The sequence below is a fragment of the Impatiens glandulifera genome, chromosome 9 (genome assembly GCF_907164915.1).
Source record: "Impatiens glandulifera chromosome 9, dImpGla2.1, whole genome shotgun sequence".
Classification (NCBI taxonomy): domain Eukaryota; kingdom Viridiplantae; phylum Streptophyta; class Magnoliopsida; order Ericales; family Balsaminaceae; genus Impatiens; species Impatiens glandulifera.
Genome location: NC_061870.1, coordinates 34,294,250 through 34,307,195, shown reverse-complemented (window position 1 = coordinate 34,307,195; position 12,946 = coordinate 34,294,250). Strand labels below are relative to the sequence as shown.

General features: G+C 34.6%; 2 protein-coding genes across 3 annotated transcripts; one reads left to right on the top strand and one right to left on the bottom strand.

Moving 5' to 3' along the window:
• Positions 1–367: 367 nt before the first annotated feature.
• On the top strand, positions 368–2,703 carry LOC124915171 (RNA polymerase II subunit A C-terminal domain phosphatase SSU72). 2 transcript variants are annotated; one of them, XM_047455837.1, is made up of 5 exons: positions 368–649; positions 1,280–1,425; positions 1,587–1,705; positions 1,777–1,912; positions 2,423–2,703. In XM_047455837.1, the coding sequence occupies exons 1-4, from the start codon at positions 435–437 to the stop codon at positions 1,876–1,878; spliced, it is 582 nt and encodes a 193-aa protein (XP_047311793.1). In that variant the 5' UTR covers positions 368–434; the 3' UTR covers positions 1,879–1,912; positions 2,423–2,703. The 2 variants fall into 2 exon arrangements, with proteins under 2 accessions (XP_047311793.1, XP_047311792.1); XM_047455836.1 differs by having other exon boundaries at positions 2,418–2,703.
• A 394-nt stretch (positions 2,704–3,097) lies between these two features.
• On the bottom strand, positions 3,098–12,566 carry LOC124915188 (neurochondrin). Its single transcript, XM_047455859.1, has 17 exons — positions 12,260–12,566; positions 11,981–12,143; positions 10,672–10,802; positions 10,456–10,559; positions 10,173–10,268; positions 9,695–9,788; positions 8,980–9,100; positions 8,614–8,810; positions 7,673–7,764; positions 7,528–7,583; positions 6,311–6,400; positions 6,110–6,209; positions 5,491–5,592; positions 5,271–5,343; positions 3,987–4,150; positions 3,802–3,865; positions 3,098–3,308 (listed from the first exon to the last, which is right to left on the bottom strand). The coding sequence occupies exons 1-17, from the start codon at positions 12,462–12,464 to the stop codon at positions 3,253–3,255; spliced, it is 1,908 nt and encodes a 635-aa protein (XP_047311815.1). The 5' UTR covers positions 12,465–12,566; the 3' UTR covers positions 3,098–3,252.
• Between the last annotated feature and the right edge of the window lie 380 nt (positions 12,567–12,946).

Below are 12,946 nucleotides of genomic sequence, written 5' to 3'. Positions count from 1 at the left end.
AAGAGATAAATGAAGAAGGAGAAGAATACCTGTAGCAGCAGAAAGAGACATGGTGAAGGAAGAGAGGATTCCGCCGTCGTCTTCGTCGATCGGTGGTTGGGTTTTTTAGAGAGAAGGAGGAGAAGGGAAGTGAAGAAAGAGAAGAAGAAAGAAAGAATGAAAAGAACTGATATTTTTTTTCTTATATAGTAAGGGCATTGTGGACTTTTCACAATGCCCTCAGGTGCGTCACGCAACGGGAGGGTGCGTGACGCAACGGGGGTATTTTCGGCAGAAAAATGTTTAGGGGTCACCAGCGCTATAAAAATTATCCCCCCGCACCATCGGCTATTAGGCCTTAGTTTGGGGTCATTTCCTCAAATTTCCCCTATACGAGAGCGCGAAGAAGTAACCTTGTAGAGAGAGATAGAGAGAGAAAGAGAAAGCAGCTAGCAATGAAGCTTCGATTCGCGATGGTATGTTCGTCGAACCAGAATAGAAGCATGGAATCCCATTCCCTTCTCAAATTAGAGGGTTTCGAGGTCGCCTCCTATGGAACTGGTACGCACGTCAAACTCCCCGGACCTTCTCTTAGAGAGCCAAATGTCTACGATTTCGGAACTCCTTATAAGCAAATGTTCGACGACCTCCGCCGCAAAGACTCCGAACTGTATCCTCTTTCTATTTTCCCACTCTTTGTTGTGCTCGATTTGCTTCTGTCTAATTTCCTGCTTCTATTGTGTTTTTTTATTTAAATGAAGCACAGTTGAATCCCACTTTACCCTAATAGGGCGGCCGAATGAAAGTCTTGGCATTCTTTTTTGGGTTTTTCAATAACAGGTTTCTGAATGTGAGCAAATGCATTTTGTGACTATTCTCCTTGAGACAGCTTAATCCCTAGTTCTTAATCTGTTTCAAGCCAGAACAGAAGAAAACATTTCTTCTGCAATTCCCTTTTAATGGAGGAATTCTTCTGTTCTTTACAAGGTAAATGAATAGACCATTATGTACCACTAAACACATTTAGAATAGTTCAAGATAAATAACATCTTAGATGACTTTGTATAACAAAAGGGCTTAGTTTTCTCCAATTATCATAGCACATATTTGAAAGCAATTCTGGGTCAAAGGTCTTAATTTTGTATATCCTCCTCAAAATCTGTATATGAGTTTTATTTGTCATGATTCCAACTAGAAGTAGAAGTTTTTTTTATGAATGTTAATTATCTTTTAATGGTTGTTGATCATATTGCTAGATTACATATATAAAGCATGTAGAATCCTTAACAGTGTGATACAGATATAAGCGTAATGGAATATTGCCAATGTTAAAGAGAAATTCAACTGTGAAGCTTGCACCTCAACGGTGGCAGGACAATGCAGCTGATGGTCCATTTGATGTTGTTTTAACATTTGAAGAAAAGGTCTTTGACAATGTGATTGAAGGTCTGTTAATTGATTATATTAAACTAATAGTATGTCAAGTGGCCAGACTATATTTCCTTTTTTACATCTTACATATATTTCGTGTTATATTATCCTAGGTTTCTCTCAAAATTAGCCACAACATCATTTTGTCATAATAACCTTGATAACATAAATTACAGATATGAACAATCGAGATCATGTTCTAATGAAACCGGTGTTGATAATAAATCTGGAAATAAAAGATAATCATGAGGAGGCAGCAATTGGAGGTCGACTTGCTTTTTCTTTGTGCCAAGAGGTCCATTTCTTCTCTCTATATCTACCATCTTGATCCGTATCAATTCTTATGGATATATTTTGGATGCACAGCTTAATGAAACTGACATGTGGGAGGAGTCAATCGATGAAATTGTGGCCAATTTTGAGAGAAAACACAGGAAGAAGCTCTTATACAGTGTATCTTTCTATTGAAGATAATCAAGGCAATGATACTAAATGTTCTTTGGTAAGTTTTATCATTTAGTTTCATTTGTATATTCTCAAAATTTCCTGAGTTTCCCTTAACATGTAAAAGCTATCCAAATAATCTTAGATCTGATTTCAAATGTATGGTCTTTTCACTTCCTGATGCAGGTTAAAGATAATTTACAGGCAACAGATTAATTAATGCCTTGTTTGAAAGAAAAAAAAAACATTATTTTTGTTGTTCATCTTTTTGTCAAGAATTTCCTATCTAGCATGATCCAATGACCTTTTTCTCTAGAGATATGCTAAATGGCCTAATTCAATGAAGACCCCTTTAAATATTCTTCCTTTTTTAAGAAATCAAAAGTTTCATGTTGAGTTCTCACTAAGAATGCTATGATTTAAAGCGGGTAATGCCTGGCTATATGGTCACAATATAAAAAAAATCTCTTCAAATCATTAAATTGTTTGAGTTTTTCTTTTGGTAACCCCTTTTATAGACGTGACAGGCTTCTATTGCTGATGTATTTGTTCTTTTCACATAGGGAAGATGGTCAAAACTTGACGAACACATTTGGGAGTAGCTTTAAATATCAATTTCTTGAAAAGGAACATCAGATATTTCCCATTTTCCAGAATTCTGCTGCCAAACCGTGATCCTATGTAGCAAATGTATTTTCGATAAGCTTTAGTAGAAGAAGGAACCACTATATTTCTATAAAGATGAAGGCATCAGCAACTGTAGATGCCTTTTATAGATAATAGTGATTTGAAATTGTGGTTTTTTGTGTAATTTCTTCTTTATCTGCTCATTTAAAATTACATATTTTTATTACAATGATTTCTGAAATTATTCAGATATTATTTTTAATCCCAATGATGAAGGTTGATTTTCAACAAATTAATACAATTTTCAAAAATATCAAGTTTTTCTTCTTTTGGAGGTATCTACAAGGTTCACTTAGAAGTTGGAAATATTCTTGTGGGTTAAAAATAAGAAATAAATTAATGTTTCTCTTCTGATCTTTATTATGTATTAAAACTTGAACAATAAATGAGTCAAAAATATCTATTATTATATTTGTCAGTAGAAAATAATTTGAATGAAATAATCGTGCAATAAAATGATGGTTTGTATCATAACTACAAAAATATACTTTTTTACAATTTTTTAATGGGAACAAATGAGCATTACAAATAGCTTCAATGTTTTCTAATTAGTTCAAAGAGGTTAAAAAAGGATTATATAAACATGTAACTTCATTTGTCTGCATATTGAACATGAAAGCAAAACAGGCAAACATACAACAAGAGATATCACAAGATCAAAAATACTCCAAAATTGCTGGATAATAAGTTAATAACTTAAGACAATAAATTTTATGACTCAACAGCCACTCTAATATGTGGGAAGCGATTCGACCAACGAGAATATCCTGCATATCATATGAAAATTGATTAGGTTAAACATTTCTAATATGGTAAATCTGACTGTAAAGTAAAAAACAACATTCCCTAATTTTCCTACATTTTTTTCTTCATTCAGAAGAGAAATATACTTCAAAAGGTAAATTATCTCAATCAAATACGTAGTGGAAAGAGTTTAGCCTAGGAAACCGAAGTCTCTAAGTTTGATTTCCAATAAAAACGCCTTTAAATTGAAGTGGGGTGTTATATTTCTTCAGAAAATAAACTATGGTTTAAAAAAAGGTTTTATCTGAAGTAATACAAACATGTGGGTGTGTTTGGCTATAGAGAAACAGTCTTCTTATTCCCACTTCTGTCCATCCATTTGAAATTAACATAAGGAATTTCTAAGCAAAATATTAGATTAATGGTGTTTTAATAACTCGGATTAGTAAAATTTTGTCAAGTAATGTTTTTTTTTCTCATATGAAAATGATATCAAGCTCTAAATATCTCGGATACCTGAAGTAATAATCTGATGAAGATCTGCAACATCTAATTTAGCATCACCAGTAACCATCTTCTCCTAGATTCCATTTCGATAAATTAAAGAAGTGTTAGTTAAGAGTCAGATTGATTTTTTTGCCACAATTGTGAGAGATCTATTATGAACAATGTGAAGCTTGCATTTAAACAAAACACATTACCTGTTTCCATATGGCCAAACTTTTTGCAATGAGCTTTGACAGAGATTGTAGATCACTATAGTTAAACTCATGGCTTTCCAAAAGGATGCTCTCCGAAGTCAAGTCCAGTATAAGGGCACAAATACTTGAAGCCATCATCAAAATAGATACATCAGCTGTATTCCCTGTCACATTAAATTAAATTGAATCTATAATGACTACATTAGAAATCAAACTGTCATTAAACTTGCATAAAAGTCTTCTGAGTTGGAAATCCAGTTCAACCAATACTTGTGGTTGGAATGGAATTACCAGAAGTCCTAAAACTGCAGATTTTATTTCTGAAAACCTTTTAAATAAATTATAGGTGAGATATTTTTCCACATTTTAGGCAAAATCTCAGCAACGTCATATGATTCTCTAAGCCAGACGTATTATTTAGACCTAAATAATATACCAACAACACCTAACATACTCAAAATGAAAGACCTGGTCTGTTATTTGAATAAAGACATTCTAGCTTTCCATAAATAGCAAACAGATCAACTTGTGGGAAGATTTTGATCCTTCACCAATTGGCGGACTGATTGTGTTGGTATCAAACGTTAGGTGTGGCACCTTAATTGTGTGTCTGGAATAATTGTAGGCAATATAAGGCATTCGATCCCCCGGCCTTCTCGGGATAAGTGGGATAGGCAAATATTTACTAATTTCATATATTAACCCTACTGAAAACTAATATTTTGTCACAATCATGAACTTATTGGAAAATCAGTAGTTAAAATTGTAAGTTATTTTTTAAAGTTTGAAATAAGTTTTTGATTTCTAGATAATCAAAATGATTTTCTAGAACATAAGCCAAATTTTTTTTGTTTCAAAACCAGGGTTTATTCCCTGGAGGAAGCTAGCACGACCCATTACCAAATCCAGATTCTAGGTGTTATTTTTTACTTCCAAGTGTACAAATTATTTTCTTAATCATGATCCTAATTATGGTGTCATTTTTGCTTCATGTTTTATAAAGATTATTTTCTATACATAATTCTTGACCAGATTATTTTCAGATCATTTTGATTTTTAGAAAAATAACATGCAGATTTTTCGGATATTTTCTAGATATTGTGATTTTTGGAGAACATGACAAATGTAGATTTTTTTAGATAATGATCCAAGTAAAATTAAAATGTGATAACAAAATGGCTCATTATATTGATTATAGGAACAAAGTAACTTCAGATTGTGCAACTACTATGCAGAAACAAAAAAAACTTATAAATAACAGGCGATGGCTGATGGTGTCAATACCTGCCCAACGTGTCATTGCTCTCAAAAGGTAAATAAAACAAGTATCGGCATATGTAACTTGAATTTCTTCTCGCTGCATTTCAAAGAAGTAGATGTCAGCCAAACATGTCACGAATGATCAACATAAGCACCTTTTATAAACTTGGAGTTTCATTCAGGAGATATGGAATGCAGACTTTCATACTACACAAATTGTGGAGAAGTAAGATGATGTTAGTACCTTCAGAAGAAAATTCATCACTGTATCACATGCCAGGAATATACTATTGAGGTCACCCACTTGTTCTCCACAATCAATCAATTTAATTAGGTACTCTACAACCTGCAGAAAGGACAAATGGGACTTGTAACCCAGACCTAGCTAAACAAGGGAATAACAGTAATCACTTCATGTTTCAGGATCTGAATTTGGATCTAGACGATAAACCGTCAATAAATTTTGGAAATATTTTTCCTGTCACATATCTTAATTGAATGTGGATCCAAATGAGATCACGTCACAAAACACAAATTAAAAAATGTATAGACGGTTTCTCATTTGGATCTGAATTCATATCCAAATCAAAAAAGTGTTACCTAATGGGCCAAACTGATTACAAATACATCGCATCACCACACACAATCAATTTTTCAGCACATTAAACATTTTGACTACAGATAACACCCACAAAAGATCAATTGCTGACATGCACCTCTATTGCTTTGGTGTAATGAATTCAAACAAAATTATCCAAACTTATCTGCTAAGAGAATTATTAATATAGAAGCCACTAAAAGGTGCTGAAGTTAAAACAAGGTTTATTGTAGGTATACTTGAGACACTAGAAACATATACTTACAGCTTTATAAGCTCCGGAAGAAGCTAGAATCTTACAACCATAAGAATTCATGGTTATTTGGCAGAGCATCGGAAGCAAAAAACACACTGAGTAAAGCGGGCTGCCATTATAGTGCATTAAAAAAAAAAAACAAAGTCAGTCTCCAATGTCTATAAAAGTGAAAGATCCATTTTAAGGAAATATCATGCAAGTATCAAAAACCTTGATTCATCTTCAGATTCTACTGAGAGCATGTAACCCAGGAGTTCCTCGACCTTTTCTTTACAAGCAAGAGGAGTTTCTGCAAGATAGCTGAGAATAGAACTACTTCCATGTAAATAATCATACTAGCCATGTTGCTGGAACATTGTTTTTCTTGAAAAATGTCAACTTTTCATTGAAAGTAAAACGCAAGATGTGTTTAGTGAATTACAAATGACAGGGAGAAGAGAAACAAAAACAGAACAGAAGGAGAAGAAAAAGACTAAATGCTAATAAGTTCAAAAAATTCCCAACCCGTACAAAATCCCCAATAAGTTCAAAAAGACTAAATGCTGGAACATTGTTTTTCATAAGGAAGAAATGAGTATAAAGGGGATATTGTTCCCTTCCATTTAAATGATATACAGATGAGCATGAGAATTGTAAACCTGCACACACTAGGCCTTCTTTCGGCTAAATATCTCTCATATTACCACTAGACTCAATTTCCAGTTAACTTCTCACTTCCTTCAAGTTGAAAAAATGTCCAAAATTATGTTATTTTCTCACACTGAATCATAGTCTGGTATAGTTCAATCTGCACAAACTTTCCTTTATAACCACTGAATGTTCTTTTCCCAAAAAAATAAAAATCACTGCATGTTCACAACTTCCTCCCTAAGAATTGGGGAAGATGGAAAAGAAGAAGACTGTTGAGTGTGGTTTTCAGCCAGTGTTTAATGTTTTCTGATATGGGTGCTTTTGTTACAGGCAATTTGTGCATGTGAACTTACCACATGGTTTGGGGAATGTATAACAGTCTTTAAGCTGTCTCCTGTTATCATTCATGAGCCATCCAAAACGGAATTACTTTGAGAAGCAACAACTGTTCATAATGTTTAGAACTTGGGTTTGAGGGAGAGCTTTGGAAATGATGCTTTGGTTGATGTATTCATGTTGGGGCGTATCTCTTCCTAGTTTTTTTTGTTTAGTCTTCTATGTTTTGTCTACTTGCCTAATGAATGAATCATTGGACATCATTTTCACCTTCTCAAAAGAATAGGCACTGGACTCAAATGAGGAATGGCTAGAGAAGGATTTTATTTTGTATTTGAAGGTGACTTTTACAAAGTACAGAACACGTGGCACAGGGAACTAAAAATTCAAATTGAATGTGACTTTTACATTCTACCTATAGTCAAAGCAAGGAATGGAAAAATATAATCTAAAGTTGATACCTTCCCAACACTCGCACTGAGGCAAGAAGCTCATCTCCTTTGGATCTTCCATGTTCCTGCAGGTTTTGATTAGTGAACAAAGAGAACATGTCAGTTAAGTCTCTCTCAGTAATTTTTGTTTTCAATGAAGCTCACAAGTCATCACCTTCGCATCTTTCAAGTATTCTAGGACCACGTCCATAGTCTCATTTAGACCCGTGATTATCTTGGAGAAGGTACTTTCATCAAAGACATCACCTGTTTATAATGCAGAATATGTAATCATTAGGACCTACTCCACTTCTGGACAACAAAGGAGACCTGCTGTACGGAATCCATAATGAAGCACAATATACACACGATGCAGAGCTGAAAGAATTTCAAAAAATAAAATGCACACAAGGATACTGAACAAATACCACATATCAGAACAAGGTTTCTCTGTTTGCACTTAGGTCAGAGTGGTTAAAAGATAATAAATGGTCAACTTATTCAGAAAAAAATACAATAGGATGCATGAAGACATAAAGTTATTTTTTTTTTTTTTGAGAACGCTGGGTTCCGCTACTCCTATGGAGTGCGACTAATCCCCGCGGGTTAAGTACATAGCCCGCAAACATACTTAACCAAGACATAAAGTTATTTTATAACACCCCATATAGAGTATGATAATTTAATATGTAAAACCCCTATTTCTCTAATTATGTCAGTTTAATCTGCCTGATATTGTTAAAGTTCCTGGAGTAAGATGCTGTAAAGCTTATTCACATAATTTTTTTTTTACAAGATACCTTATTCACATTGTTTTGTGTTTTAAGGATGAAACAATTTCATTACTCCACATATACGCAAAGGTTGCATATTTGTGGTGAAAAAAATAACCCAATAGCAAAAATCACATATTGCCACTCAGACGAAAAAAAAAGGAATACCTTATTCACATAGATAATATCAAGTCCATGAAAAAATGGACATAAAACACATCTGCAAATTATACAATACAGGTATACATATTACCACATTTAAATTAATGCATAAGAACTTAGATCAAGGATGTGCTTTAGTTCGCCTACACAATTTTCAGTTAGCCTGGAAGGCGGTTAGTACCTTCTTCCTCAGCAATGTTTGAGATGAATTTGATTATCTTTTCAACCAAAGAGAAGACAACAGCTAGATTTCTTTTCTTTGAGACAAATCCCTCAATGGAAGAAGAATGTTGGGAAACTTCATATTTTAGGTAGGCAAGTTCATTTAATAGGACAGCAATTTCAACTCTTGACGACTCCAAAACCAGCAATAAGCACCTGACAGAAGGAAGAAACAAGAAATAAATACATCAAATATCTACCAATTATGGAGGATCTTTTATGAAGTTCCTAAGTTCTCTTTCTCATTGACAATACACTACGAAGTTTTGTGACAGAAGAAAAAGATCGAACATATAGAGATGGACAGAAGAAGACCTCATCATACCTATTTGGTGGAACAGGTTCTTGCAAAGATCCTAGGGTCGTTGGACCAATAAACCACTGTTCACCAACTATAGATATGGTGAACTCAACCAAAATAAGTGCACGGAGCTTTTCAGTAGGGGCTGCATGTCAAATAACAAAAGCAGTAACCATAAGATTTTGTATTTTTATGAGATTTCGTAAAAGAAAACAGCCTTCTGTTAGATAGGAAGAGATTTGATAAATACTCGGAAGGACATTGTGAACAGTGGATTATTCTCGGAAGAGATTTGATAAATACTAATAATTCTCAGAAGAACATTGTGAATACTAATAATTCTCAGAAGAACATTGTGAACAGTGAATTATCGCCCATACATGCATATCCTAATAAGTAAGACAATATACCCCATTTGTCATCTTGTTCCTTGGAACTTCAAATGCCATGCTAGATGAAAGAAAAATTAATAAGAGAATCTTGAGAATAAACAACCTTGGAATTAAGAGAGGACAAGTAACAGAGATTTTCATCAATCTTTGGAACTAGAGGCATAAGGTCAGAAATGTGTTGCTCTTGAACAACTCGCACAATGATTCAAAATCATTTTGAGACACATTAAACTATCATATTTAACACTATTGTCCTTACAATAGCAAGGCTTAATTCATTTCAGTCATCAATATTAATAAAAAAAAATACTTTAACTCTTATTTTATATATAAATAAACCAACTTACCAACTCGATTCTGCAAAATTGCTACAACACCTTGACGTATCCAGCCTGGCCAACTGTCATCTTTCATTGAGCAAAGAGCGTGATGCAGGGATTCCTAGAACAATAATCCCCAGTATCAGTCGTGCAATGAAACCACATGTTTCAGTCAGGCGAGTATTAAATATATACGCAGTACCTGTTATACATTATCCTTGGATAAAAAATAATACATGCAAAAATGAATTTTCGCACATTACCAAAAAGGCTAACATGCTATTACTTTATAATTTACCCCATTTTTAGGTATTTTTATCTTTTAAAAAAAGCAACACAGGGCATTGTATTCTAGAGTCCAGGAAATTAGTCAGATTCCTCCCCTCCTCTTTTTACAGAATACAATGAAGGTAAAAAGTAACATATTTGGCTCTATAAGTGATGCTGTGAGACTGCTTAATCATCTTATCAACCTATTTTTAAAGTACAGAAGACACTATCATACCGAATACATTGAAGAGACAATGGCAGATAGTATATGAAGTGCTTCAAATTTCAGCATGCTATGCAATTCGGCAAGTTGTTTCCCTATTGCTGCCACCTGCAACACAGTGTTCACAGATGAAGAACTGTTGCATCATTGCTGAAGTTTAAACAGCTGAGTACGAGAGTAATAAATATGTACACCATCAACTAAGATAAAACTGTAGGGATACCAACTTATGAAGTATTCAACTCCGGGGATCAAAAAGTAAAAACCATTATTGTTCAAGCAACTTGTGACTTACCATTACTGCAAGGTCTGATGCGTATTTGTTGTAAACGGTGTCAAAAAGGGGCATGCTAATGATCAACCGAACAAGTCTAATTGCTAGCTCTAATGAATGGGTACCTAAAACATCGCATGGAAAGAGCAAGAAACAACATAGTTTAGTGAAATACCAACAAATAGTCAAACATCAACGCACTAGGTCAAGTTCCAAATACGAACAGAGGAAATATACCCTCTGGCAGAGTGTATATGTTTGAAGCTAGCACCCGTAGACCTCCAGATTCACATATTGTTACTAGAGCAGCTTCATTTGCAGATAATACCAAAAACAATATTTCAAGGCATTCCTCACAGGAGCCCAATCTGTGGAAGACAAAAGGTTAATATCCTTTTTGACAAGTATAAAAATATTAAAAAGTTCAAATAGACAGTATGGCTCAAATTAGCCACTATAATCCAACAGACTCCAATAACCCATTAAACTTGTTGTCACGTCTCAAACAAACCACTCCTTCACGTTATTAGAAAATCAAAAAAATTGTGTTAATGTTGTGTAAATATTGTTTTACATAATACAGATTGTTTATTTAAAGGATACCTCAAGTTAGTAACCTATTCAAACCCATAATTCATTCTATGAGTATATAATATCCAATATTCCACCAACATTATCATTGGATATCATCTATGACTGAGTGGATGATATAAGAAATAGTGACATCTCAATAGATTAACTGTGCTAGTTGGAAGAACAGTGGCTAACTTGAACCACTTGCCAAGTTGACTATGAGATTGGAAGTTTTTTTCCATAAATAAAAGCAATGGTGTCTAGAGACCTATGCAATCGTTTCTGTATGTATAATAAGGATGGGAATGAATATCCATAAAACTGATACAAGTTCTTGCCCTAACAGGTCCATGTACTAATGTGTTAATCAGGATCAAAAACAGGCTCGAGGATTGTATCAAAGGCATGAAACCGATGGAGTTTGTGATCATTGTACTATCCAAAAGCCAACATCAATGAATTGTTCTATATTACTAAATCGACACTTATACTATATACCCTTAAATCCCTGGTGGGCTAACATTTATCTTCATTCTCCATGTATATAACATGCTTCACACAACCTCCAGACTTAACCCTAAGTCTCGGCTTTCAAATCTTCATGGTAGAAGTTGCTTTGACAAAGTGGGCAGAGCACACTGCACAACTACAACCTCTTATAGTCCATCTCACTTTGTCCGTCGTCACTTACTAGTAGTTCTTATTTGTTAGAGATAAATTGATAATTAGTCACATTGGTTGGGACTGCTATTCATATTGAGATTAGGAAATTTTGTTTAGTGAAATTGGTACCTCTCCCCTCTAGCTAGATACCAAATAGAACCATCAGGAGAATATTTATTTTTATTTTTTTGAAACCTTTGTCATTTGAATATATTATATGAAGAGAAGAAAGATATAATGTAGTTTGCTAAATTGGCAAGATCACACAATATAAAAAAGATACTAGGTCTTGTGTTTTGCAGAAGCTTACCCCTTTGACATAATCTCCAATACAAGTGGAACCTTAGAGAGCATGTATTTAGAAGAAGCTATATCAGAAACACGGCAAAATACTGCAAGAACCATAACCGCCAGTTGTAAATAGGCATCATGATTATCGCTCTTATTTGAGTTTGCACTTCCTTCCCCCATTCCTGCACAAAAAGCATCAAAATGGGAAAACAGAAAATAAAATGTATTGGCGTAAACATTTCTTTTGGTAGGGGTGGTGAGGAGTAGTAAAATAAAATGAATTTGTAAAATTACTTACCAGTTCGCAAGAGCCTATCGAGAAATCGATCGCCAATGGCGTCGTATACTTTCCGGATTGAAGTGTGATCATCCTTGTCGCATAGCTTGGTGACGAGGAGAAGACCAGCGAGGCGTTGCTCGTCTCTCTCGCCCTTTAACAGCTTTAAGCAATCATCGAGCGACGGGGAAGATTCTGATGATGACTGATGTTCTTGCGGTTGCATTTCCTGTTGGGTAAACTGAAAAGCAGCCAAGTTTTCAATAATGGTTTGGGAGCAAGAGAAAGAGAAAGAGAGAGATGGGCGTATTGCAAGCTAGAGTCTTTTGGAATCTTCCACTGAACTGAGAGGGAAATTCGAAGATATGACCCTAATAGCATTTTGAGAAATGACCATAATAATTGTGTTCATTTTGGGGGGAAATTTGAGGAAATGACCCCAAAATAAGGCCTTACAGCAGATGGTGCGGGGGATAATTTTTATAGCGCTGGTGACCCTAAACATTTTTCTGCCGAAAATACCCCTGTTGCGTCACGCACCCTCCCGTTGCGTGACGCACCTGAGGGCATTGTGAAAAATCCACAATGCCCTTACTATATAAGAAAAAAAATATCAGTTTTTTTCATTCTTTCTTTCTTCTTCTCTTTCTTCACTTCCCTTCTCCTCCTTCTCTCTAAAAAACCCAACCACCGACCGACGAAGACGAC

Excerpts from the sequence above, each read along its gene's own strand:
- LOC124915171 (XM_047455837.1), top strand. The coding sequence starts at position 435 with ATGAAGCTTCGATTCGCGATGGTATGTTCGTCGAACCAGAATAGAAGC. Across the intron at positions 1,426-1,586 it reads CTTTGACAATGTGATTGAAG|ATATGAACAATCGAGATCAT; the intron begins GTCTGTTAATTG and ends CATAAATTACAG. Across the intron at positions 1,706-1,776 it reads CTTTTTCTTTGTGCCAAGAG|CTTAATGAAACTGACATGTG; the intron begins GTCCATTTCTTC and ends TTGGATGCACAG.
- LOC124915188 (XM_047455859.1), bottom strand. The coding sequence starts at position 12,464 with ATGCAACCGCAAGAACATCAGTCATCATCAGAATCTTCCCCGTCGCTC. Across the intron at positions 8,811-8,979 it reads GAACCTGTTCCACCAAATAG|GTGCTTATTGCTGGTTTTGG; the intron begins GTATGATGAGGT and ends TCCTTCTGTCAG. Across the intron at positions 5,344-5,490 it reads TGATGAATTTTCTTCTGAAG|CGAGAAGAAATTCAAGTTAC; the intron begins GTACTAACATCA and ends TTTGAAATGCAG.